The sequence below is a fragment of the Athene cunicularia genome (genome assembly GCF_003259725.1).
Source record: "Athene cunicularia isolate RWA chromosome 4 unlocalized genomic scaffold, athCun1 chr4_part1, whole genome shotgun sequence".
NCBI classification, from domain to species: domain Eukaryota; kingdom Metazoa; phylum Chordata; class Aves; order Strigiformes; family Strigidae; genus Athene; species Athene cunicularia.
In genome coordinates this window covers 24,911,588-24,937,671 of record NW_020799098.1, presented here as the reverse complement: position 1 = coordinate 24,937,671, position 26,084 = coordinate 24,911,588, and the positions used below count along the sequence as shown (strand labels likewise).

Genomic DNA, 26,084 nt, shown 5'->3' with positions numbered 1-26,084 from the left:
GATACATCTTTTTCCCTAAAAGACCTTTCTGATATTGTTTTTCACCCTTTGAAAAATAAAAATGCAAGAAGTACATATGTATTAAAATAAAAAGGCAGGGTGTATTTCAGATACAGTTAAACACCCTTCTGCTATGAAAAACAAACTTTTTTCTGGGGGGAGGAGGTAGGCATGGAAGACGAAGAGGCCAGCAGCCAAACCCAATAAAACAGGTATCCAGGACTTCAAGTAATCTTCAGGAGAACAAAAAAGGAAAGAAAAAAAAAACAAAAAAAAACAAAAAAAAACCAACCATATGTCCCCTGTGTTTTCTTTTCTTCTTTTTTCTATCAGTCTTTGACTTTTGTGATGCATGTTCATGCTGCTTACAGTTGCCTTCATCATAGTCTCAGCAGACTAGTCTGGTTTCATCTTTGAAGTACAGTTGCACTTTACCTTCTCTAAATCATTCATCTTCTCCTTCTCTAATTTAAGTGATAACTAAAGCTTTCTTTTTTCTTTCTTTTTTCCTAACCAGTCATAATTTGCATCTTCCTCATCATCTTAATATCCCCTCAGGGTTTGAATACAGCCTCAAAGGCCTGTTGCTCAAGAAGCAAATAAGCCAATATTTTCTTATGATTTTGAAGTACATGCATATACAAAAAGACAAAGGCAGAAGGTAGCACTACTGCAGTTCAGTTCCATTTTTGGATGAACAACAGCAAACAACAGTATCATGAGGAACTGTGCAAATCTGTTCCAAAATTAAGCTTGAAGAAAAAAAAAAAAGCACAGGCAAAGGAAGAAAGGTTTTCTTACCCAAACTGAGTGTTTTCATAAAAATAAGGATATAAGTATGTCCATACCTGCATCAATACCAACAGGCCCAAATATTTCTTTCAGTTGGAGTGCCAGTTCAGGAGGCAATGTTAATTCTAGGCAATCTATACTAAAGGTTGTATGTGATGCTGGTATAGAGCTTTGTATCTTGGCTTTAGCTTCATCCGAGCTTGGAGTTTCAATTTCTTCTTTACCACCTATTTCTCTGGAACTCTCCTGGGTTTCTTTATCCTTCTCCAGTTCTTTATCACTCCTAGGACCAACCAGAGATGTGTGATCCTTTTCGAGTAACAAAGCAGTCACTTTGGAATTCTCTGCATTGCTTTCTGAAGGGTTGCTGTCACTTTCATTATTTAATTTAAATTTCAAATTGGTGGAACTTGTGTTAGGGCCATGGGGCAAAGTCATGGATATACAGAAACCTGCATCAAGTTGTGGCTGATTTATAGTTTCAACAGGAATCTCAGACACTATCTTCTGCTTTCCTGAAACTGATGGCTCAATGATACCTGCTGCTGAGCTGTCTACATCAGTTCTAGGGGCTGCATCTCCAGAATTTTTCAGTTCCTCCAAATCATTCAATGAGGTAGCAATTGAGTCAGACACATCAGCATCTGTCACAGTTGCCTCGGTAGCACTACTTTCTGTAACGCAGAGTGATGAGTTCTTGTCTTCTGAAGGCTCAGAGATATCACCAGCCCCAATTATTTGCAGCATTTGTTTACAGTCTTTGAGATTCTCACCATAGTTTGTACTTGCATTGAAATCAAGGTCTGCGACAACTGGCTCAGCTTCTCTCACTTGAAAGCATTCAGTATCAACATCTTTGCATAACTTTTCATCAGAGTCCAACAGCAGACCTGTGGCCCAGTCTATGTCTTTGTTACATCTTTCATACAGATCTTTCAGAGCTTCAAATGAAACAGACTCAAAAAGCTTACATAGCATATTTAGCTTTTCAGACTCATCAATATTGATAAGTTCACTTTCTTCCACGAACGTACTTTTATCATACATAACTCGATAGGGTATTTTTCCCTGAGAATCCAAGGCATTATCTACATCTTTGGGTTTGAAGCCGTCTAGTCTGCCATGCAATACTTTAGTAGTCTCAGGAAAAAGCATTTTCTTTTCTAATCTCCACAGGAGAGCAAAGTCCTGTGATTCAGTCTGTGAATGGCTATTCTCTTGTCTACATGAGCATGTGTCCTCTTTCTCTTCTGCTGCATTAATAAACAAGTGTTCCTCCTCTTTGGGATGGGGCAAATTGTTGTTTGTAAAAGTGAGGGCTAATTTGTGATGTTTTCTCATTCTCTTGCTTTGCTGGGGTTTTTTCTCACCTACTATTTCACTAGCTACTGTTTCATGTTGGTGCATATGCAAACTCTTTGTATCTGGTTGCTCTACAGTGTTCACAGGTATCCCACGAAGCACATCTACGGTCTCAAGAGCATTTCTACTAACAACACCTTCAGTCTCAAGAGTATTTTTATTAACGTCACCTTCAGTATTTCTACCTTCATCAGAGAGATTTAGACTTGTCTTTCTCATTCTCCTGGACCTTTGTTGTCTCTGTTCTAATGAGCCTGAGACAGGCCAGTGTCCTATCATTTGCAATTCTGCTGTAACTTTATCTGAGCTAACAGAGGAACAATTAGAGGCTAGATTTTCTTCCTCCTGTCCTTTTTCAACAGTACAGGTCCCAGGCAGGCCCACTTGCTCAGGATGCTGCTGACTAGGAGTTTTACCTTCCTTATCACTCTTTAGAGAAGATTTTTCTAGTCTTCTAGCCCTTTTGACTCTCTGTCCCATTGTTTGTTCTACAGGCCAGTCGCCCAGAAAGTTTAGTAGTTCTGGTTTTCCTGATGTATCAAAAGCTGAACTGCTTGGTTCCACTATGTTACTACTTTGTGTTGGTTTTGGTATTTCACCAGATTGTTCAACTTCAGTTTGAACTTTGAGAATGTTATCACTGTGTTCCACAACTCCTGTATGGAAGCATACAGTCTCTTCAGTTGTTTTCACATCAACCTCATCCATTTCTGTTTCATTATTTTTTTCTATTTTTTCTCCCTTTTCTTCTTTCTTCTCCAATGGCAATTCTTTTTCTACACAATCTGATAAATAAACATCCAAGTCATCTTGAACAGTGCTATTCTCAGAACTGTGTTCCTCTGAGTTATTTTCAATTTCTTCTTCCTCTTTCTGAAAATGTTCAGGATCACAGTCACTTTCTAATGTTAGAGAAGTACTGGGAAAAGTTTTATCATCTTCAGCTAATTCAAGAGGCTCCACACCAGAAGCAAAAGGTTTTCCTTCCTTTACATCAGAATGTGTCTCCTTCTTTCTGAAAGACAAATTGGAATCAATGAGAAACCCCTTTCAAACCTTCTTTAAGCACTTGTCCATGTTTTTAATGTTGGTTTGGCTATTTAATCTGGAAACCACCTTTTAGGACACTAATCATCCAGCTGAAGAACTCTAGTGAGTGGAAAACAAATTTATGATGATTTAGCCCTAACCTCAACACTCCATTATAAAAAAGAAGCAGCAAAGCAAAGTGGAACTTTTCTTGTTAAGTATCCCTTCCTTACTTCAGCATTGAGCTAAGAATACTTCCCCAGAAGTCTATTTTTCCCCATTCCCAGCATTCAGTTATATACTGAAGCACCCTGCTGCCAGATATTTCTTCCTTCAGACCAGCAAACCTGGAAATATGCTTTTATTTAATGACTGTTGCTCCCTCCTGATGCCTCAGTGCTAAAGAAAGTCTAGAAGTTAACCAGGAGATGACGTGCCTCCATTAATTATCAGTGCCCACTTAATTTCAAATACATTAAGTATGCAAAACCCAAACAAAATAATAACTACAATAAAATCTGATTTCCTATGCATTATTATATGCATATACAACATTATTCAGATTAGTCACTGCAAAAGTCATCTATGCAACCAACATAAATCTAGACAAGTCTAAATTAAATACACTCAAGAGCAAGTAGGTAACTCGTTACTACTGCATGAAGAATACAGCTTCTACCACAGAGACATTATCTCATGCCAATACACAGGCTCAGAAATAGTAATCTGCTCATATTTGGGACTACATTCTTCTGAAAAGCATTTTACATATTTTAAGTGTTTTGTATCTACAACATACATCAAACAGCACATTTCTAAGATAAGAGAAAGTCAGTCAAGACTGGCCTACTGAAAAGTAACACACAGCCATACTTGGAGGTTTTCAAAAAACATTGGAAATTTGACTAGATCCCTTGACTGCTCATTTCTAGAAATTCTGAAATTCTTAAAAATTAAGAAAATTATGAAGGGTATTTCTTTCTATTATTTAACTAATTTTTTTAATGCATTCACTGTTCAACAGCAGTATCCAGGTTCCATTGCTATGAAGTTTGAAGTTTTAGCCTTTTATTTGAGACTACAAAGCTAGTAAAGAATCTAACCTATGGCTTTCCTCCTGACAAGGGTCTTCACTCCAGCCAGCAGCTTCTGATTTGTCTGGGACTGAAGAATCCAATATTGAACTAACAGTAAGGCAGCGTTCATACCGTTCCAACATTCTTTTGATCTTTTCTTTAGATACACCATGAATGTTTCGCCTATGAATTTAAAAAACAAAATTTGAAAAATAAACATTTCAGATTTGTGTATTACAAAAAGAGAAGAGAATAAGTGAATGATAATAAGTTTACAGCAAGACTAACCAGAGAATTCAGCAGACCAGGGCAAAAGCTGTGAAACAGCAGTTCTTTCTGTATCAGTGCACTAAGGCATTCCAAACAGGGTATCTCGGACAAATCGCTGCTGCATTTGACTTCTCCACCCCACCTGGTGGCCCTGTTCTGCAATAGGATGGTTTGCTTAATACTAAAATCTAAAACTGTACCAATAATGCATCGTCAAATAAATATCAGAGATATACCATACCAGATCCTGACAGGGATGCAGGATATCAAACTAGGTATGGAAGATTTTTAATTGTCTTTCTTCTCTAGTTTTGCTAAACTCCTTGAGACTTGAAGAAAACCTGTTCACCTATTATTTTGGACACCCTTTCACTAGAAATTTTTACTGACCCTGTTAAACACTAGCTAGCTATGTGCTTTGCAGCAGTTCCACCAAGAACAAGTGAATCCTGCCAAGGATGGCAAAACAGAAATTGTTTAAAAGAGAAATGTTTAAGTTCTATTTTAGAAAAGAAAATAATCTAAATTATCTTCCTTGCCTTACTTGAAAAGTGGCCAACCTTACACTAAGCATGCAAATTCAGATGACTACAAATACTATGGAATCACAAAATAACTTATGCTGAAAGGGACCTCTGGAGGTCACATAGTCCAACCTCCTACTGAGAGGAGGTACAGCTACATCAGGTTGCCCAGAGCTTTGTCTTGTCAAATTCTGAGTATCCCCAATGACTGAAAATGTACAAACTCTGGACAAACTCTTTCAGTGCCTGACCACCCTCAAAGTAAGTTTTGGGTTTTCTTTTATATAATCAAAACTTTACAAAGTTCCAACTTGCTTACATTTGTTTTGTCCTATCCCCACACAATTCTAGAAGAGAGGTTTTTAGTCTCCTCTAAAACCTCTCAAAAGGTAGCTGAAGACAACAATATGATCCTTCCTTAACGCTCTCTTTTTAAGGCTGAACAAACTACTCTTACTCCATTCAGTATCACCTGCAAATCTACTGAGTGTGCACTCTGTCCCAACATCCAAGTCATAAAAAGGACATTACATAGTAACAGACCTAGTGCACATCCTAAATTAGGGACATCAGCCTCCTCTTGGACATCGAACCACTGATCATACCCTTTGAATGTGGCATCCAGACTATTTTCTAGCTACCTTATTATTCACTTACATAAGGTTTATATCTTGCCTATTCTGAGTCTAAGTAATGGCTCTATGACTGTGCAGAAGGTCCTGCTAAAGAAGAGGTAAACAACAATGGTGACACACAGGGGTTTGTCCCTCTCAGGCCATGAGCTGCTGATTGCCTTAAACTCAGTGACAGCAGAAACATTTCAAGGCAACAGACCAGCCAGATGAAAAAACAGCCCCAAACTGACATAATTTTTGCAACCTCAGGAACCCAAAGGATCAGCCACTCCACCTTAAATGCAAAATTGCAATCATTAAAACACTACATAATACCTATTGCTATGAGTATCTTTTACATGCAATAAATAAAGTGACAGGAAAAAAAAATCTCAAAATACATATAAAATCCCACAGAAGTTAATATTGTAGAAATAAAATATTTAAAAGCTACTTATTATTGCAAAAAAATCTTGACTGATATCTTGCTATTTCACCAGCCACTGTACTGTCATACCTTTTTAAAAATCATAGTTTATAGACTCTGAAAGATATACAATCTAATATGAAATCTTCCTTTGCATTCTTACCTTTCAAGCTCTTTTGGTTTAAACTTCCACCAAGTGTCTGGTTCTCGGAACATCACTTTGTATTTGAACTGCTGAGCCTGAATAAAACAGATACAAAACAGAACAAGCCACATCATCCATTTCTTTCTTCTGTGAAAAAGTACACAACATGTATAGCCCACTTCTTTAAAGCTGGTTTTTGTATTTTTTGAAAACAATTAAACATTTGGAATAACATACTTTTGTTCAGTGTTTCGCTTCTGATTATATAAATTGAGGTTTTTAAGCACATGTGTATGTATCTCTTACTGTAAAACTGAACGTGTGCCATGATCATGGGAAAAAAAATAAATCACTACTATTATATCATGCCTTTAAACGTTCTACCTCTTCTGAGTCAGGACAGCAGGACATCTCCTCTTTCCAGGTACAGTGTGCATGTCTACAGAGCATCTCCAAGACAGAGAAAAGCTCACTGCTTACATTCAGAGCTGGCCAGATGTGAGCCAGTTCCGAAACAATCAATTCAGTTACATTAACACAGCTATTGTAAACAGCCTTCCTGCCACATATGGGAAACTTGAGCAGGCTGCAAATAAATGGCCTAGTCTCATCATGACAGAAAAGGAATGCAAAGTCTAATCAAGAGAAACACTGAATACCATGTCATTTAGCCTCATTCCTGTTTTCAGAAAAAATTCTTATCACCCTACCAAACCCTGCACTTCCTGGAAGAACTTTTGTTGTATCTTTATTTCAGTAGACAGCAAAATCAAGGACTTAATTTATGAAAGAACTGTTAATCTGACAATTGTTAATGAAAGTAAGGATAAAATAAAAATTTTATTAATAAAAATTATCTGTTAAGTCCCCCTGTTCACTAATCCGTTACCACATGGAGCATATGTACAGTATCTGCTCAAAAGGTGTCAGTTCTACATACTACACTCTCTGATGTGTTTCTGTACCATGACAGGAGAAAATCCAGATCTACTTTATAATATTTCTTCTGATATATGATTTCTCTTAATCAGAAACAATTTTTAAACATGCAACGCTGTAAGCAAAAGAAAATTATTAAAACTACCAACCAAAATGGTTATCAACAGCAAAATAATAGCTAGTCTAAAAGTGCTAACAGCCATTTAGAAAGCATTAAGCAAAAAGGTGAGAAGCTCCAGAAAACTCGAGTATGAGAAACGTATAACAGAGTTCACCAAGTTATTTAAATCGTTAAATGTAACTTTGGAAGTTAAATGTAGATTACGTTTACTTAGTACTAAATAAAAGCAGGTCTCTTTTAGTAATTAAATAAAAGCACTACCCTACTAACATATAACAGTGCATGTACATTATTTTTATTACACCACTTCAATAAAAACTATTAAGTAAATCTGCGTAACTTTAAGCAAGCTAGCAACATTTTATAACTCTAGCCCTCCCACTGGTCAGCTGGTATCTGCCTCTATGTCATATTTAGGATGAAACTAAGACTGCATTTTCAAGCTTCACAGAGCATCAAACATCACTCATTAATTAGTGCTGATTATATTTTAAAAGTAGCTTATAATTTTACTGATCACATAAAAGAGAAACAGAATTCGGTTTCCTCAACAATATTCATTTTGCTCCCAAGTGCAAAGCACTCGGCTTTGTCACTTGGAAACTAGGCTAGGTCAATACTCAGACATGCACGGAACATGACACTGAGTAGTATGATTCCATGTAACACTTTTTTTTGACTCCAGACTTCTTTGTGGAATAACAACCAGACCGAGAATTACAATCTCATTTTAAAACATGCATTGTTGCCATGCTGGTCAATAATCCCTTTTCACATTGATCATGTTGTAATACTAACCAAAGTAACGTAAGGCTTCATCTCCCATGCTTGTATGTTTGTGTTGTCTATTATTATAGGAGAGATTCTCATTTCAAATGCTTCTTTGGCTGAAAGACACACATGTACAAAAGAATGCGATATAGTTTATAGTTAATTTCATTACAATAGGGTGGACATGTAACATTTATACTAATCCTCTAAATTTGTAATATTTTAAGTAGATAATCCATAATGATTAACCACTGTGTAAAGAACTCTTGCCACAGCTTGATCTGTTTCAAGGCTCTCTTATTCTAGAAATCCCCCCCTCACATGTAAAACTACTAAGAAATGACATTATTCTTTTGAATTAACGTATGTATGATAATCAAGGAATGAAAATGCAGATATAAAATGCACCAAGATGACTAATCAATCAGTAAATTGAACTAAAAAAAAAACTACATGATCACCTTAAAAGTGGACTTCTTTGTTGCATACAAAATTCTTGGCTTTCTAACAGTCTTAAGATTAGTCCACTCTGTAAACTGTATAAAATATGAAAAATCAAAAGAATTATTGTAATTTAAATACACAGTAATTAAATGTTTAGAATCACTAGCTTTGAGATACAGCACCATGTTTCTGTAGCTATATTACAATGTGTCTGAATAATCAAAGTTATCACTGAATCACAAATTTCTTATTAACTCATTTCTCCACTGGTTAGAAATTTGGCAGTAGAAAAGTGATCATGGTTCAAATTTAGCAAATAAAAGCTTAAAGAGTTGTTCTATGGCGATCTTAGTGGGAGCCACTATCAAAAAATACACCCATTATGGGAAGAAAAAAAAATATTCTTACTCTTATAATTTTGTTTTAAATTTGCAACAATTCAGTGCTCAAGAGAAAAAAATAATCAAGAGCAGGAAAATATCTGTGTAAGTGCTACTGGTATCAACATCCTCATTACTTATTGCATATGCACATATAATGTCTCATCTCAAAACATCTCTGGGAGATGGTACAGATTACTACTCCAGAAATGGGACACAACCCAAAGTACATACCATGATGAAATCTGAGGACAAAACCGTCTTTTGACAAAGACACTGGCATTTTTAATTGCAAAACACACAATGGACAGATGACTCCTGAGTTGTGCTCATATTCTTTTTCCATATACATATTAAAAAAAATACTTCTATTATGACATAAATACTTGTCCTTTGACACAGGCATGACAAGACAGGCAGCTTTTTAAACAGCACACAAGTCCTGAACTGTAAACAAGCAAGCTAATCCCTTATTTATTTCTCACCTCGTTTCCTGTTCCAGTCATGTGCTTCCCCTAAGCAATCAGGATCATAACAGTATCGTCCATGTTTATAAAAGTAATCATCAGTACTAAGAATGATTCCACCTGGGTTATCCTCAAGCAAAGTCCTGTGAAAGATCAAGAAGTAAATAGCTTTTCCCCCTTCTCCTCCCCAACCCTGTTACCTGCTACCATACTTACACATATTTAGTCTATTGCACAAAACCAAGATTTGGAATAGAAGCAGCAAATTTAGGTAAAGGAAAAAAAAAAAAATCGCCCTCCAGGCAAAGATAATCTATGATAATTTCCCTCCTTTTCCAAAAGCTGAGGCTATCTAGGGGAAAGAGCTGACAGAGGTTCCCTACAAGTCTCATTTCAAAACAGTAACAGAGGTATTTTTCCATCTACACCTAGTGACATACTTTTTCACACTGTCACATACACATACAGCCTTAATTACACCAAATATTCCAGGTGCCAGCCAAAGGAATCTAACTAAGCTCAGTCTAGGCTTTTTGAGAGTTAGAAAAGAAATCAGGAATTCAACTCAAGAAGCTCAACGCATACTGCTTACACAACAGAATTCCAACAGTGGAAAGGGAATTTCTGCTTATAAAGAGCTGGCATATTTCCATCCATGTTACTGAAAGGAAACAACCAAAATGAACCAGCGGCTGGAAGAACACAGCAGACCTAATACTACTGCAGTGATCCTGTGCTGGCAGCAACTCCTTTGGCCGATGACAGAAGTTAAAGCTAACCCCTGCTATTTCAATTTCCACTAGAGGTCAAGAAGCTGCAACTCAGCTCTCTGCAATTATTATTATTCATTATGCTGCATGTACCATGTAGCTGGCAATTAGGGTATAAACATAACTATTCACAAATGTCAGAAAATTGCCTCTATCTGCACTGAATCCTGTACACAATTAAGCAATTTCTTTTAGAAGCTCACAATATAGATGTTCTACCTTGCCAAATATGATTTTCCTGATCCTGGAACACCTCTGAGAAGAACAAGTACTTGACCTATGAGGTGCATCTTTTTTCTCATCATGTGACAAACAGGTGGCTGCTGTGCTTGCGAGAGGTTCAATTTTGAGTTTCTATCTTGATTTCCCCATACCTTCAGAGAAGGGTTGCTATCCCAGGCATTTGAAACCACTGGAGAGGAAAAAAAAAGTCCTTTTTCCAAAGTCATATAGTCTGAAACAGGTCTCCACTGCCCTGGACTGACAGCCACAGGAGTTACAAAGCTGTGACTTCCACTGTATGGATAAAACACGGGAGCCATGAGATTCCAGTGTTGTTGAGGTTGACATGTCGGTGTAGAAAAACTTAAGTTATAACCCTGCTGAGTTTGCTGAAAATCTGCAGGTTTGGGTGGTTTGAAATCAGATGTTTCAAGAGAAACATAAGCTTCCGGAAGAGAAGTGCTCTGGTGACTGTTAGAAGCAGTCGCTACCTCTTCATGCTGTTCCAGGCATCTTGAATTAGGGTATCCAGGGACAACTACACTAGGTTCCAGGGGTCTTTGGGAGGACTCATCAGAAGCAGCAGTCACACTCCTTTGACCCAAAACAGTATCTTGTGTCTGATCTGAATTTCCACATGATATTTCTTCATTCGATTCTTTATAGGCTTCTGAAGCTATGTGATGATGAACATGTATTTCTGACGGATCAGCATCTTCCAATATCTGTGCAAAAGTGTCTGATGCAGCTGGTGAGCTTGTCTGGACATTCAGCTGGCTCACTGATGGCTGAGAACAGAAGAAGTTTTCTAAAACCTCATTATTTGTCCCTGTTTGCTGTGAAAAAAGTAGGGCATTGCAACCTGAATCAGATTTTTCCTGCTCAAGAAATTCATTAAAGCCATCGTGTTCCACAGAGTGCTTACACACTATTTGGTCATTTGTAGAATTAGGCAATTCATCACTCAAGCTGTATCTCTGAAAGGCATTTTCTAGTAAGGAATCCAGTTCTTCAGTCAGCTGCACATCAGGTGATAGGACCTTTTCTTTTTCTTCTTCAGAATTACTTTGTTCTGCAGTACTTTCCCCCATTCTTTCATTTGCAACAGATCTTTGCTGATTAACAAGAGCTAGTGATGATGCTACTGAATCAAAATCCAAGGATTTTGAAGATGCTACTCCTTTGGCATGGGTGGATAGCTCTAGTAGATAATCCATAGCGTTTTCTACTGTTGAGTAAGGTGAAGAGAATAAAGCACAGTCAATTCAACAAACACAAGCTGATATGAATACAATTTTTTTACTTGAAGGAGTATTTATCACAACTAAAGAGACAACCAAAAGACAGTTCACCAATTCATCTTTCAACACATCTGCAACTCCCTTGATCTGTTTCTCAATAGAGGTAAAGGCAGAACTCAATACAGATATATTGAAAAATAATAACCTAATAAGCATAAAAATTATCAAGGAAATAGTGTCTAAACATCATTAAGTTTAACTGGAAAAAATATCAGAACTAGGTGTTTAAATGGATACTTATTTCTAACCTATCTCATATGGGCAAAATAACATAAAATGAACTGAAAAACACTACTGAGGACTAATGAGATAAAAGTATGCAAAATACGTTCATTATGGCTAGCCCCAGTTGAAAATGTTTTATGTAATATAGCCTGAAAAATCCAGTATCTGCATTAATTCTTTGTAAAGCTGCTAAATAGAGTATAGGTTGCCTGTGGTCAATAGGAACACAATGAAAACCTGGCACAGGTATCATACAAGCCCTAAAGCTAAGCTTCTGTTTTCTTGAAAGCACAGCAAAAAGTCTAACTCCATTCAAGTCTCACTCTTTCTGCACGTGTTAAATAAAATCTTCCTTGTCCTTCCATCTTCTTTACTATATGAGCAACTTATTATTACTCATATGAAAAGATGTTAATCATTAAATTTTTAAACTCTTGTTAATAGTACAACACAATAATGGACCCAGTGTGTTTACTGAATTCTCCAGTAAGCTGTTATTGTTATTATTAAAACTGTTATTTTGATATAGGTGAATCTTATCAAGAGTTCAAAGCATGAATCAGTAATTCCATTAATTTCAATTTTAAAAAGAACAACAATTGTATCAACAAACATGAGAGAGTTATTAAGTTATAAACTGTATAATTTAGGTAAGGCAAAACCAGCAACAAAAGCAGCCCTTGTAATGGCTACCTAGCTTTCATACATATAAAACAATGCCAAATTCTGCCTTTTTTGCAAATATTCTTACAAAAATCTCAGCTAATCACATCTGATCATATGAATATAGATTGATTAATATGCTCCATCTATGACTTATTCACCTGCCAAATAACTCCTCAGATGTTGCTATCCAGCATCTCAGCCATTACTTTCAGTAAAAGTGAATGAGCTTGTACATAGAAAAATTTCAAAACCACAAAAGCATGGGAAGGACTGGGCACAGACATGAAAACAGTCTGCCAGGAGAGGTGGGTCTGTAGGTTGGCAGAATACAGGGGAAGAAACACAGTCCAAGCAAGACTGCAGAGAATTCAACATGACAAACAGGATTTATCCTGCAAATACTAATCCTCAGTGGAGATGACAGTGCAAAATAGAAAGTAAAACAAAAGCTCAATGCAAGTATTTAAGGAAAAGCAAATGCTGCCAGGACCACATACGGTGTACCACTGTCTTTAAAAAACTGTGATCTAGAACATAAAATACCCCTCCTGCAGAAACAGTTTATGCATCTAGCAGATATGGCACAGAAACTAATTGGAAGAAACCGACTCTCCTCACAACTCTACCACTGCCTGCTCTGTGTCACAGAAACAAGCCACTTAAACTGTACCTATATTTTATGAAGCATTCTGGTACTGCAAATTACCAGCCTCATAGAAACAATGTCAAACTTGGAGAATCTTGCATGGAAAGAATTATAAAATTTCAAAATATTATGACTCACCTACTCATTAAAAGCTAAACTCACAAATAACGCTTGCAACACCCACACCAACTTTTCTGGAGTTGCCCTAGTTAAGAGCTGTCTGCATGGAACAAAACTGTAATGCCAACTGTACGTTATTTACCTTTAAAATCACATTCAGACAGAACCATATACACCACGCTAGGATCTAGGTCAGAAAACATCTCCGACATGCTGTTGAAGAGCTCTTCCTTATTGACACTATGCACTGCTTGTGACACTAAGCGGCTTGGGTCCCCCTGGGATACGGCAATAGCAGTTCTGTCAGAATTTCCATTCTTCCGAGAAGGACTCCCACCAGTTTTCCTTCTCCGTGGCATTTTGTTTTCTAAAATTCAGCTTGCTTTTAGTTTTAGTTTGTTCACATGAGGCTGACAGCACCAAGCTCAGAAATCACAAAAAGCCTCTCATAACTGGGCTATGCATAACAGAAATAGCAGACCTGGAAAAAAAAGAGAACATAGAAATTGTAATAAAATACACAGTCATATTTCCATGCCTCCTATTTAGATAGCTAAAAGATAAAAAAAATACATAAGCATCCAGGAAAGCATTTTCTAGAAGGCTGTCTTTTGTCATTTCAAATGGCTGACAGCTAAATAGCAGCCTTATTTTCCAACTAACTAGATACTGAATCTGCATCTGGAAGAAAGAACAAGGAGTTTAAAAGAAAAATCCAGAAAAGTAAAGGAAGCAATGCAAGTCAGCCAGTTCACACATATTCCTCTACTAACACCTACCGATGACCAGTTAACATTATGGAATGCTTATATTCTGTTAAAATTCAGAAATTTTGTTCCTCTTTCATTTACAGCTTTATAAGCCATAAAGCAAGAAGAGGCTTCTGTCCACCCCCCTTCTGCCATAAAGCCTTTACATACATCTAGTAAAATATTATGGCATCTATAATAACTGCAATTACTGCACTAGTCTTGTATAGCAAAGGAAAGAGATTATCAATTGAAGTACAAGCACATAGTGTAGCGTGATCTCACTTTTTATATCAAGTAACATCAAAGTTCTGTTGCATTCTGGTGACGCTCAAACTAATTTATAATTTTTTACAAATAATTTCAGAAGACTAAAACCTTGGTAAGGCTCAGAATCTGAAGTTAATTACAGCAAAGACTCACTATTTAGTAATAACTTTTAGGCCATAAAATACCTGTTTCTATATAAAGATTATTTTGCCAGTGACAACCAATTCAACATGTACAGTTAAATCAATGGCAGCCCTTCCAAATTCACTTGGTCCTTCCCTCCCTGGATCACTGGCACACAAAAGACTATGCCATACCAGTGCCAGATTCAGACAGCACTTCTCCATTATTCTCTAGCAATCTCTTACAGCAACCAAGAGAAGTATCATTTAGAAGAGAGTGGACTGTTTCCAAGTCATAGAAATTTATGTAAGAAAAACAAACAGCTCCAGGATCCCAGGAGGATCTACCGTATGTATATAGACCTTAGGTAGACAAACAAGACAGATGTCTGAAACAATGAAGAGGTCAAGGAAGTCTGAAATGGATGACACAGAAAACAATACACAGGAAAAGGAAGAGGTAGACTTCCAAAAATAAAGGAGAAATGACGGTGGAAGATGAGCCACACTGAGCTGGGACAATTGCAGCTGTTTTCTTCATTGCACTTTCTTTGGTTCAATTCTCTGATTAGCCATCCTTACACCATTCTTTACTGTCACAAAAAACGTATTCAAGCAAAACAATTAAAAATTATAGCAAGTCATGATTTTCAAACTTGTATTTCTAATTGATTCATCCTTCAGCCAGTAAGAGTTTGAGACATAACTTCACATAATGTGTCAGTGCTAACAACTGTGATTGTTCCTCACTAAAACTGGTGCAGTGACAAAGGGAGAAAGGATCTGCAAGGGAGAAAGTTATTTATGCACCTTGATATTACTGAGCACTGAGACTTCAAGCAGAACACTCCAATTGTTGTCAATGTTTTAATCCAACTTTTTTAAAATGATCAAACCTGTAAGGACCTGCTGCTGAAAAACATGCTCTGTAGCCAGGTCTTTTAACAACTGATTGCCTTCCCTATAGGATGTTCCCTTCCCAATGTATTTCCTGCATTAGGCTATGTATCCCACTGTATGTTAGGAGGCCTTACTCTAATGACCTAATGAAGCCACGCACTTCAGTCTGTGTGAATCCCAATCAGTGAATTTACAGTGCATTGTTTTAGGATTACTAAGGCCTAAACTGTTTATCGCAATTAAACACATAAGGGAAAAGCAGGCAGAAGGGAAAAAGATACTGGTCACCTCAGAACTTACACACAGGCCAAAACCTTGGTGACTCCCACTACACTCATGTATGATAAGGCAATGCACAGATCCACATTTTGTCCCATCTCTCCATCTAAAGTCTCAGTAAAATTGTAGAAACTGTTAAACCTATCAAAAAGATAGATCAGCACTACCTGGGATTTCATTTAAATATGGTATTTACCATGGCCAGTATCACTGACACAATATTTTGACAGAATCTCCTTTGTTTACCTCAATATTTACAATTAAATGCCCGGACAGACCCCTGGACAGTGTCTTCTGTTGATATTATCAAGCACAATAAAAGTGGATAAAAATAGTTGCCTGCACACATACAAAGCACACCGTACATAAGAGATAACACTAACACGCTCAACTGAAAAGGATAATTTTCACTTGCTTTTCAGAGCATGCCCTGAACCTTAAAGAGGACTTTATCTAGTGACTTGCCATTTCAGATATTCAAGTTTCTTTTTCTGGAAATTAGCTTACTATGGAAGAGGAAATCATTTTGAATAACCCAACAACTATACTTGCATCGGTTCTGGATAACATGATATGAATCAGTTTGTAGTTTGCTGTGGATGAGGGGTTATTTTTCCCTCAAAATGAAAATGAAGTTGTAATAAGAAAAGGATTTAGAAGAGCAAGGCTGTGCTGAACACACTGAAAGGGAATTCTAGACAATTAGCCAGAGGCTGCAATACACTCGGAGGTTCGCTAGTCAGTTCTGGGTGCCGCTGTCTGACACATCCAATTAGAGCAAACAGCTGTTTCATTTCAGTACTGATGAAAAACAATACTCCTGTGGCAGTCTCAACTTCACCTTTAAAAACAAAGCAAAACAAAATCCACAAGCACCTCCTCATTCACAGTTCTTCAGAAATACACATCTCGACATTGAAGTTCTCCTCCCAATGTAATTCAACTACCACAAACAAGCATACATACAAAAATCTGCCTGTATGAAAATTACCTTCCAAATCAAGCAATCTTACAAATAAAAGTTATTAAGATACAAGCATTTTCTATAAAGTAAGATAATTTTCAAGCCCTACCAACCTAGAAGAGAACAAGTAGACTGGTCAGGTCAGGGCATTTAAACATCATCATCTTTCTAACTGGCTAGAGTTTATTTCTGGTGGTCGATTATGAGCCTCAAGAGTTGCCTGTTCCAGTACTGCTACCCCTAATGAGCTGGATGGATGCATCACAGACATTCTGTAGGCACAGACATATGTAGCCAGAGATCAGCACCCATTACAGGCAAGCGAGTCACTACAGAAACAGGCAGGCACCGATGTAATCAACCTAACACAATACATTTTTCTTTTCTGTTTGACAAACAGAGCAATGAAGTGTAGAGAAGTGGCCAACCTGGCACAGCAAGAGGATAGACCAAGATTCCAAGCCTCAATCCCATCATCTTACTAATAACATTCAACTTTCCTTTCCAGTAAAAGGAAAATCAACCGTTTGAAAAACTAGTTCTAAGAATGTGTTTATAATTCCCTAGGGGGAAGAAAGTAAGCTGACCAATATTTCCAATAAATACAAAGTGTTTGTCAGTTATACAGAAGAGGAAGAACATTAAGTTTTTTAAGTCCCTCCCTCTCCATTTTTTGCTCTCTCATGCCTAAATTGATAAACTAACTGATGAAGCATTACAGTCTTAGGAAAATATTTAAGAAAATTCTTCCATAAAGCAGCAAGTAAATTTAAATCACTGTGCTTACTGCAAAGGAATTCCCTTGCAGACACTTTTCAAAAGGTTCCATTTTACTTTCATTAATAGAACTGTCCATAGAAGAAATCAATCCAAAATATCAGGAGTATACTAATCATTCTGGTCAGACTCCTCACATTAAGGGGTGAAAAAACTGTAAAAAAAAAAAAAAAATCCTCAAGGCTTCAACACAGGGAAAGCAAATTGCAACTTTAACTCAACTGTAAATTGTCCTTAGAAAAATTCCAAGTGTACTCTTTCTTATGAATGACACATAATCTGAAGAATCCAAAACATTTAAACCATCCAAACAAAAGCCTCCCCAAGACCCTCCACAACCAAATCTGCTATTTTTAAAATATCTAAGATTTCATTTATGTTAGGAAATAATTGCTAACATAGACTTGTCGTACACATGCCATCACATTGCCAACCAGCAGTTTTATGAGCAAACTTGCTGTGAAGAATTCTCCTAGAACTCTGAAGAAATTTTAAAAATCAGGCTATAAATGCATTTTTTAAAATTAGATGAAAAGGCGTGAGTCATGTTTACACTAAGGCTACATAAAATTTCTCCAGCTAAACACCTTTTGTCTTCCATAGCAAAAGCTAGAAATTCCCCCCTGCTTTCTAAGTACTGCTATATATCGTCAGATAACTGTATTTTTACCATAAACTAATATTAGGCACCATATGACTATTCTAAAATTTCTGGAAAAATAATTTAAGTCTCAGGCTTGAGATATGCATTACTATTTCATTTTCAGTGTAATATCATAATGTATATGCAGTTGCTGAATAAAGATCTGATGAAGGCCTTACACATTTTGTATGTCTTTTACACTGGGATATCTTCTTAGAAACCACACATGGTAGCTTGCATTTTCAAGATGTGTCAAAATTCTGAATAGAGTGGACTGACTACAAGTCCTATTACACATATAATCCCAAGTACAGGAAGAGAAGGAAGCAGGTAGTATTCAAGAAGAGACAGAACACACAGAATAAAGGAAGAAATACACGAAACTATTTTTTAAGCTATAGTTGATACCAAAAGTATTCACTAAACTCTTTAAATCAGAGATACACATTGGGAAACAACCAGCAGTAAACATAATTTTTCAAAGTCATTATGAGAACGTATTTTTTAAGCAAACAGAGCAAAAAATATTCTAATCAGTATTCAAGGTTTACTAAAAGCATTCAGCAGCATGGGACGTTTCTGGTTTAACTGTGATCAAGTTTAAATGACAAATAAGTTACCAATATTACTTCTCTTCCTTTTTGAAGGGAAAAGGAAGTCTCCAGCCTTGACACAATGTAACATTCAACCAATGACATTCAACCAATCTGACCAAAGCTGCCTGATTTGTATACATTTTTAAATTTCTCTGATCAATTTAAAGAAGTTAGCTCCATATACATAAAAGAGGTTGGTTTTGGGGGTGTTGGTTTTTTTTATTTTGGTTTGCTGTTGGGTTGGAGGGGTTTAAACAATTTTAAAATTTCAAAATACGTAAAATATCATGTAAGGTTCATTTGAATCTTCTAGTTTTTAAAAAACATATACACACATATACTGACATGCTGAAGACTGAAAAAAAAAATATCTGTATTTGTAATTCAAATAAAATATTAATGACACAGAACTTACATTTTCAGCTTCACTGAGTTGCCCTGCAGTGGGTCCCTTCTCATCTTTCCAAAACCACCACTGATGGCATATTTCATAAAGATCTGCTGTTAAAAAATATAATGCACTCTTCTGTCAGGAAACCATACTTTCAAACATACAAATCAGCCGTCAGCAGAAATGGATGCTCCCTCCTGACAAAGGAATGATCAGAACACAAATTAAAATTGATATTTTGCTCACAGACCATGCAACTTTAAGCAAAGTTTTAACACTGAGCAATACACATTGTTTTCAGTAGATTAGGCACAGCCAACATTTTACTGACAAAGTACACAACATGCCAAGTTGAGCTCAAATGTAAGTTTTCCTAAGGATAAGAATGCCTACTTGATTTCAGCTACTGATGTCTCTGACTGACATAAGGTAAAGAAATAACATAATGGCAGCAGAATTAGTTCGGAATAAAAGTAAGTTTCCTCACTTGTCATTCCATTTGGTTCTTCATCACAGTTCTTAACCATCTTGAAAAGGTCTACATATCCATGTCGGTCAAGAAAAGATTTGTTCCGTCATGTGGTGAATTAAGCAAAGACAACCTGGTACATCAAAATCAGAATACGTTACTTACAACACTAATTTGCAATGCCCTACCAATGCTAAAAAATTGCATTTCTGTTCCAGTGGCTGCAAACCCCTAATCCACTGTGTACACACCAAAGATGTTAGCTCTACTCAAAGCCTGTACATATTAGCCTATAAATCACTTTCCTGACAACAGCTTTGTGCTTTCAATCAAAGTAAATTAAATTTTTAAAAAAACAAACTAACCACCAAACCAAAAAAAACCCACACTGAGCATACACACCTAAACCTGGTAAAGAATTTGGAACAAATATTCTGTCGCGCTCCTAACAAGCCAGGTTGATGGCTCAATTATTTTATAGCAGTCTGCACAAGAGATGGAGGAACCTGTCTCCCATTTTGCATCTAACCTCATTCCACTGTTCCAAAGCATTACGAATTGCCATCAAAACATACAGAGCACTTTACATAAGCGAGAACATGATGATGAGAATCCAAATTTACAAAGTAAATAAAGAACAGGTTGCAGGCAGAGAACGCTATACACCCCACTCTCAAAACATGTGGCTTCACAAAAACCACACCAGGAAAGGCTGAAAAGCCATTCAGCAATTTTACAGAACATTTCATCTCTGAATATAAATTCAGCCAAGAACAGAACAAAAAGGCTGAAGCGTACCTGATAACAGCGTAATGCTTCATTATTTTCACTACTCAGATTTCTGCTTTCTAAATCAGGCTCTACTAACACACACACATTAAAATAGGTTATTTCCACATTTGCTCACTCACACTTTGAATTCTCATAAATGGAGAAAAACAGTTATTTAATACAAGCACAAGAGAAAAAAGCAGCCAGTGAAATCAATCTGAGACCCAAACATTGTACTTCCTCGTATTTATAAACAAGAAACTTTTCTTTCCGGACAACATTCCAGTCCATTCTCTACAAACCAGAAGGTAAAAAAAGGAAGAAAAAATAGGAGCTGCCTTCCTGCAGATTTTTCTCAATATGTGTAAGAGCAGCAAAGGAGACAGTTTGGGAGCCTTTTGTGTTTTTCCATTTCGGACAGCAGTCAGCAACAGAACAGGCCACCTAAACGCTTTGTTATTTAATGTGAAAATCTATACCCAGCTAGAGACAAAGTGCTGGTAAAAACACTTCACGCATCTTTTCCACTCTTTGCCCTCTCCTGCTCAATGTTATTCCCACTGGTTGCCCCAAAGGCTTTGGCTGTTTCAACAGTTTTAACTAAGGTCCTCTTTTTCACATCAACTTCTGTCAAAGTGCAAGACACTGACATTTATGTCTCAATACACTTGCTTTATGCAATCTGCTCTGATAGGGTGTTTTTTCACTTTTGTGATTTTTAAGCTTGATTGTATGGCCTGGACCAGGCAGATTCTTTTGAGGCAGCTGCAAAAAATAAATCTTGCTTTCAGTATGAAACAAAAACTTTGTCCATCAACTATACACACAGTTCAAGAGTACAAAACCAGCACAAACACATCCAAAGTAGGTGTTTAGGAAGCAAATACAACTTTCAGGAAGAGCAGAGCCCTGTTCACTAGGAAGGACTCAAAGGCTCTTCTCCACATGCCACGTCATGAGAAGTCAACCTGCAGTGGCAGACAACTGGTGTTTGACATGTGACATCAAAGAGTTTCCTTCTAAGGTGGGAAGCTGCTCTTGATCAAGGCCCTCCATACAGGTGAGCACAAGCTCCGGGAACTGCACTCTCAAAGACAGGCAGATCTCCTGCTGAGTGCACAAGATTAAAGCAGTGAGGTAGGAGGAGGAGGGTCACCAGTAAGCACATTCTCTAGCACCAGGTCTGCTTGGTAAGAACCGCTTTTCTCCTCACCTTCCTTTGACTGTCTGCTGAAGGTCAAAACTTGGGATGTGGCAAAAAAAAGAAAGTGGCCTTGGGATTATGGAGCATGCAAATATGCAGCCTGACAAGATAGAAGAATCAATAAGCACTTGTTTTCCTTGTTCAGCTGGAGATGGTTGTTGCGTGGGGTTTTAGGGGCTTTTTTGGTGGGGTTCCCCCCCCCCCCAAAAAAAAAAAATGTGTATCTGCAAAATGTCTTTCCAGCCCAAGGAAAGCTCAGAGATATCATATCCTTTTATAGCTTCCCTCCTACGTTCTTTGGTAGCCTCTCATACAGCTCACAGTCCTGCTCAAACGCGCTAAAATAAGGGTTACCCATATCCATGCTGAACTCAGCTTTGAGGGGAGATCTTCCAGGAGGCAGAGCTCTCAGGCTACCTGGACTGTTCCCAGTGTAGACTCCACACAGCTCAGCTGCTTTGCTGAGACCAGCTCACAGAGCAATGTAAGAGGATGCAACAAAGGAGACCAGACTTGTGGTTACGGTGGTGATTCTGCAGTTTCACACCTGCCATCAGTACTACTGCTTAAGATTGTATTCCTGCTCCACATTATAAAACAGAGAGAGAGCACACACAGGTATTTGGACAGAGAAAGGGAACTCCTGCCAGATGCAGCTGCGACTTGCACAACACTTTCAGAGAGTATGTCCAAAAGTCAGGCTGCAGGGCAGTGAATAAAAGTAACACATCTCGGCACAACAGAATTTCTTTTCATATCCTCTCCAGATGAACTTTCATACCTGTCTCTGAAAAGCTTTCACACAGACAGCAGTGCCTGGATCTTGTAATTCAAGACTTGAAGCCTCTCTGAGTTGCTGGAAATATCTTGTAATCTTTTATAAATTGCAACTCTGGCAGCATCTGGCTAAGAAACGATGATATAGTCTAATGCGCAAAATAGTTGAGGCTGATAAAGGAAAATATTATAAAGCTTGAGCAAGACTCTCCAAATTAGGTTAATTTTAATACTGCTGTATTCTGTGATATTACTGTTTCCTTTTTCTTAAGGATTTTGGTTGGTTGGGTTTTTTCTGTGATTGAGACCTGGCCAAAGGATAAGCATTTATGTTAGTGCTTAGAAAGCCAGCAAAAGGGCAGCAGCAAGGGTAAGGACTGGTTCCATCAAGATTAGAAGATACTGTAAAAGAGGAGTATTACTGAAAATCACAGGTGGTGCTTATTATTATGGGCAGGCACATGCACTATGGAAGAAGGAAAAGCAGAACATTAAAAGAATATTTAGAATTTTCTGCACTGGCAGCAGTCAGGGCTGGCAATAAATGCCAATGCTACTTCTCCAAATCCTGGCTTGCTTTAGCTGTTGATACAAAAGAGGATCGGTTTACTTTCTTCTTACAGATGATGCTGCAACTCTAACATGGCTGGGAACAAAAGGAAGTGGCTGTCTTGGACTCCTGAGCACGACTCTTCAGACCCATTAGACACCTAATGAGGCTTCTGCAATGTGACCAGACCTTGGTTCTGTGCTTCCATAAACAAAGGCTTCTCAGCTCCAAACCTTTACCTTGTGAGTGATACACAGGACAACTCAAAGGCAGCACTGTCTGGCCAACCTTCTGCAGTATAATCTCTTCCTACCTGAAGGTCTGCTTAAGACCTTCAAGTCTGTGGTTCATACAGTGCTGCACTCTGGTGATCCCCAGCTGCCACTTCCCTTCTAACAGCCTCATACAATTTTCAGTTCTGTGACTCTAAATGAAGGTCTGTTGCACACTGGAACAAAGCTGAAGGACAAGAAATTTTTGAACATCAGCGTGGTGGGCTCAAGCACAGAAATAAAAAGAAGATGTGTTCAGGTTTGCAGAAAGCACGTGCAAGAACAGGAGACTGACGAGACGATCATGACTGCTGGAACACAAGCCAGATTTTTCACCAAGGTGTTATCAATTAACCAGTGAACTCAGAACAGTCGCAGCAACATCAGGAAGCTGAGGAGTCAGGTTGGAAAGGGACATAAAGCAGTTTGTGAACTTTGCATGTGGTCCACATACAACAGCAACATGAGAACCACTCCAGAACTTCTGAAACAGCAACACACTATAGTGACACACAATACACTTAGCCAACTCACACTGATTCAAGATGCATCATACAATTACGACTTAAAAAAGAAAGCAAGAAACCAAACCACATGAAGAAATCGAGATAGGAATGAGAATAGCTTATTTGTGTAGACATCCTAAATATTTTCTGGGAAAAAAAAAAAACAACAAACCACACACACGTATCAGGTCCTAGACTGGAAACTACATTACACAGACCTATCAGGGCAATTTTATCTACTTCATATGTTCAGATGCACTTCCATTGCTGAAGCTACTAGGCCAGCTGAACATGGCACACATACAGCCATTACACAGCTATTAAAAAGATTAAAAACTACTTTCAGCTTAATGTAAAGCACAGACAGATGACCTCATCCTGATCTAGGTACATCAATGAAAAGCTTACAGCCATCAAATGAGTCATTACTTTCTTGACAGAGACTTAAACCTGTCATTTACCTTCAGAAAGTAGTTCACATGAGTTCACCTTATATGACTGTAAAAAACATCAGCCAGGTCCATTTAAATAGTTTTAAATGGTCATTTGAGTTAACACAGGCAATTTTTCAGATGGAACACAGATCAGTTACATAAACCAAGACACCAGTAGATTGAAAATGCCCAGTGGAGTCTTGAGAAGAAGCAGCTGGAAAACTTAACCTCTTCCATACCCACAGCTGGGTTCAGGAGAAAATATCAATGTACAGCCTTACTTATTTCAGAAAGGCAGCGTAACTGTCAGCTAATTAATGCCCTACTGACATTTTTATAGTAGCAGAGCCTCTGTAAGAAAAACAAAGGCACCAAGTTCCTAAAACTCAAGGATTAATAATTCAGGAACTTTTACCAGAGTTAAATTCATACACAGAACTCTATTTAAAATAGACTGATTACATCAGCCATTTAGCATAGACTACAAATCAGTACACAAGTAGGAGTGAAAGGCAAGAGACCATGCAACACCTCAAAACTACAACCCCCTAAAGTCCCTAATACAAAATGTTCATACACTAATTCAAGGTAACATAATTCTCTTTTGTAAAACAGACAAGGTCACAGGTGACAATCCACCTACACCATAAAGCTGAAACAGCTGTTAGTATACCATGGATATTTCCTAACACCATGCCTCGGCTAACATTTTTGTCAGGTACTATTGCACTTTCACATTGGTGCATTATGAACCTCCCTTCCCTCTACATCAGTATCTTCCCCAGCTGAAATGCATTAATACAATAGGGTAAGAGTTCTTTAAAAAAACACAAAGTGTAAACAGGACCACAAAAAATCCAGGGCAACTCCACAGTTAAAACCAAAACACAACACAAGAAAACTGATAAAGAATGAATTAATGGATTGTTAAGATGTGCTCTGATACTGTTAAATTTCCTTCACAAGCTCTTCAAATAATCTAGGAACACAAACTACAGCAAGTCGAAAGTGCTGCAAACACATGACACAAGCACTGCCCTACTCATGGTGACTGTACCCCAGCCCAGGGCTGAAACACTCATGATTACAAATGCATACCATTCTTAAATTTTTCTGCACTTCTGTAATTAGCTTCAGGTTTATATCTCAACCTTTGGTTCTCCAATCATATCCCAAGACATATTACCTAAGGCTTTTATTCTAGTGAAGGTGAAATGGATGAAGATCAACCTGATTATGTCCTCTTTTTGTTTACCTGAAATATCCAAAATAATTTTAGAGGGCTTTTGCCTAAGTCCTACATAAATTATTCTCATATTTTCACTGCAACATCCTACTGAAAGACTCCAGATGCATACTAAACTTTGTCAAGACACCATATAAAAACATTTTAAGTGTCTCTTAAGAGTCAAACTGTTACCAATTATTTGGAGTAAGAGCTAAGAAAAGTAATAGTGAATATAGGGGTTTTTTTCCTCTCCCTTTGAAGTCAGGCTCATCGGAAGGCCCAGTGACCTCATGGCACTTGATAAGCAAAACTGCAGACGTGTCCAAAGCACATGGGAAGACTACACAACTTCTATAACCACACGATGATCACGTTTCAGCAGTTCTTGACTGTTCAAAACGAACACCCCCTTAAATTACTAAAAATCTTTTTATTTCATTTCGCACGGGGTGAATTTATCTTGTATAGCTCTATGCTTTGCGAGATGTTTTTGAAGTTCACGGGCACTACGCATAGGTTGCTCAGGACAAAGGGTCGAAGCGTCCCCACCCACTTCCTCCAGCGATCGGTGCCGCCACACCGGCCCAGCGATCGGCCCTGCCCCGGCAGGGCAGGGCAGTCCGGGCCGGGGCCCTCCCCGAGGCCGTCGGGGGCAGGAGTCGGTGTTTCTGACAGGAAGGCCGGGCACCTGGGCCGCCGCCGAGCGCGCTTAAGACTGTGATGGGCGAGCAAGAGCCGCCAGCGGGGCAGGGCGGGCAGTTGGCGCCTCACGCTGAGGAGCGCCCGTGGCGTTCACCACAACGGCAGCTCCAGCCGCGAGGCCCACAGGAAGGCCTCCGGGCAGGGCAGGCCCGAGCGGCGGCCTCAGCCC

General features: G+C 38.0%; 1 protein-coding gene across 4 annotated transcripts in view; it reads right to left on the bottom strand.

The window, feature by feature from the left end:
• N4BP2 (NEDD4 binding protein 2) overlaps positions 1–22,107 on the bottom strand; it is a 37,646-nt gene extending 15,539 nt beyond the window's left edge. Inside the window, exons 1-10 of one of the 4 annotated variants that reach the window (XM_026846729.1) lie at positions 21,456–22,107; positions 19,490–19,604; positions 19,027–19,199; positions 13,454–13,792; positions 10,351–11,581; positions 9,380–9,504; positions 8,098–8,186; positions 6,258–6,334; positions 4,287–4,442; positions 849–3,169 (exon numbers count right to left, since the gene is read on the bottom strand). In XM_026846729.1, coding sequence (XP_026702530.1) covers positions 849–3,169; positions 4,287–4,442; positions 6,258–6,334; positions 8,098–8,186; positions 9,380–9,504; positions 10,351–11,581; positions 13,454–13,670 — 4,216 coding nt within the window. In that variant the 5' untranslated portion in view covers positions 13,671–13,792; positions 19,027–19,199; positions 19,490–19,604; positions 21,456–22,107. The other 3 variants (XM_026846731.1, XM_026846728.1, XM_026846730.1) reach the window with 3 other exon arrangements.
• Positions 22,108–26,084: the final 3,977 nt, after the last annotated feature.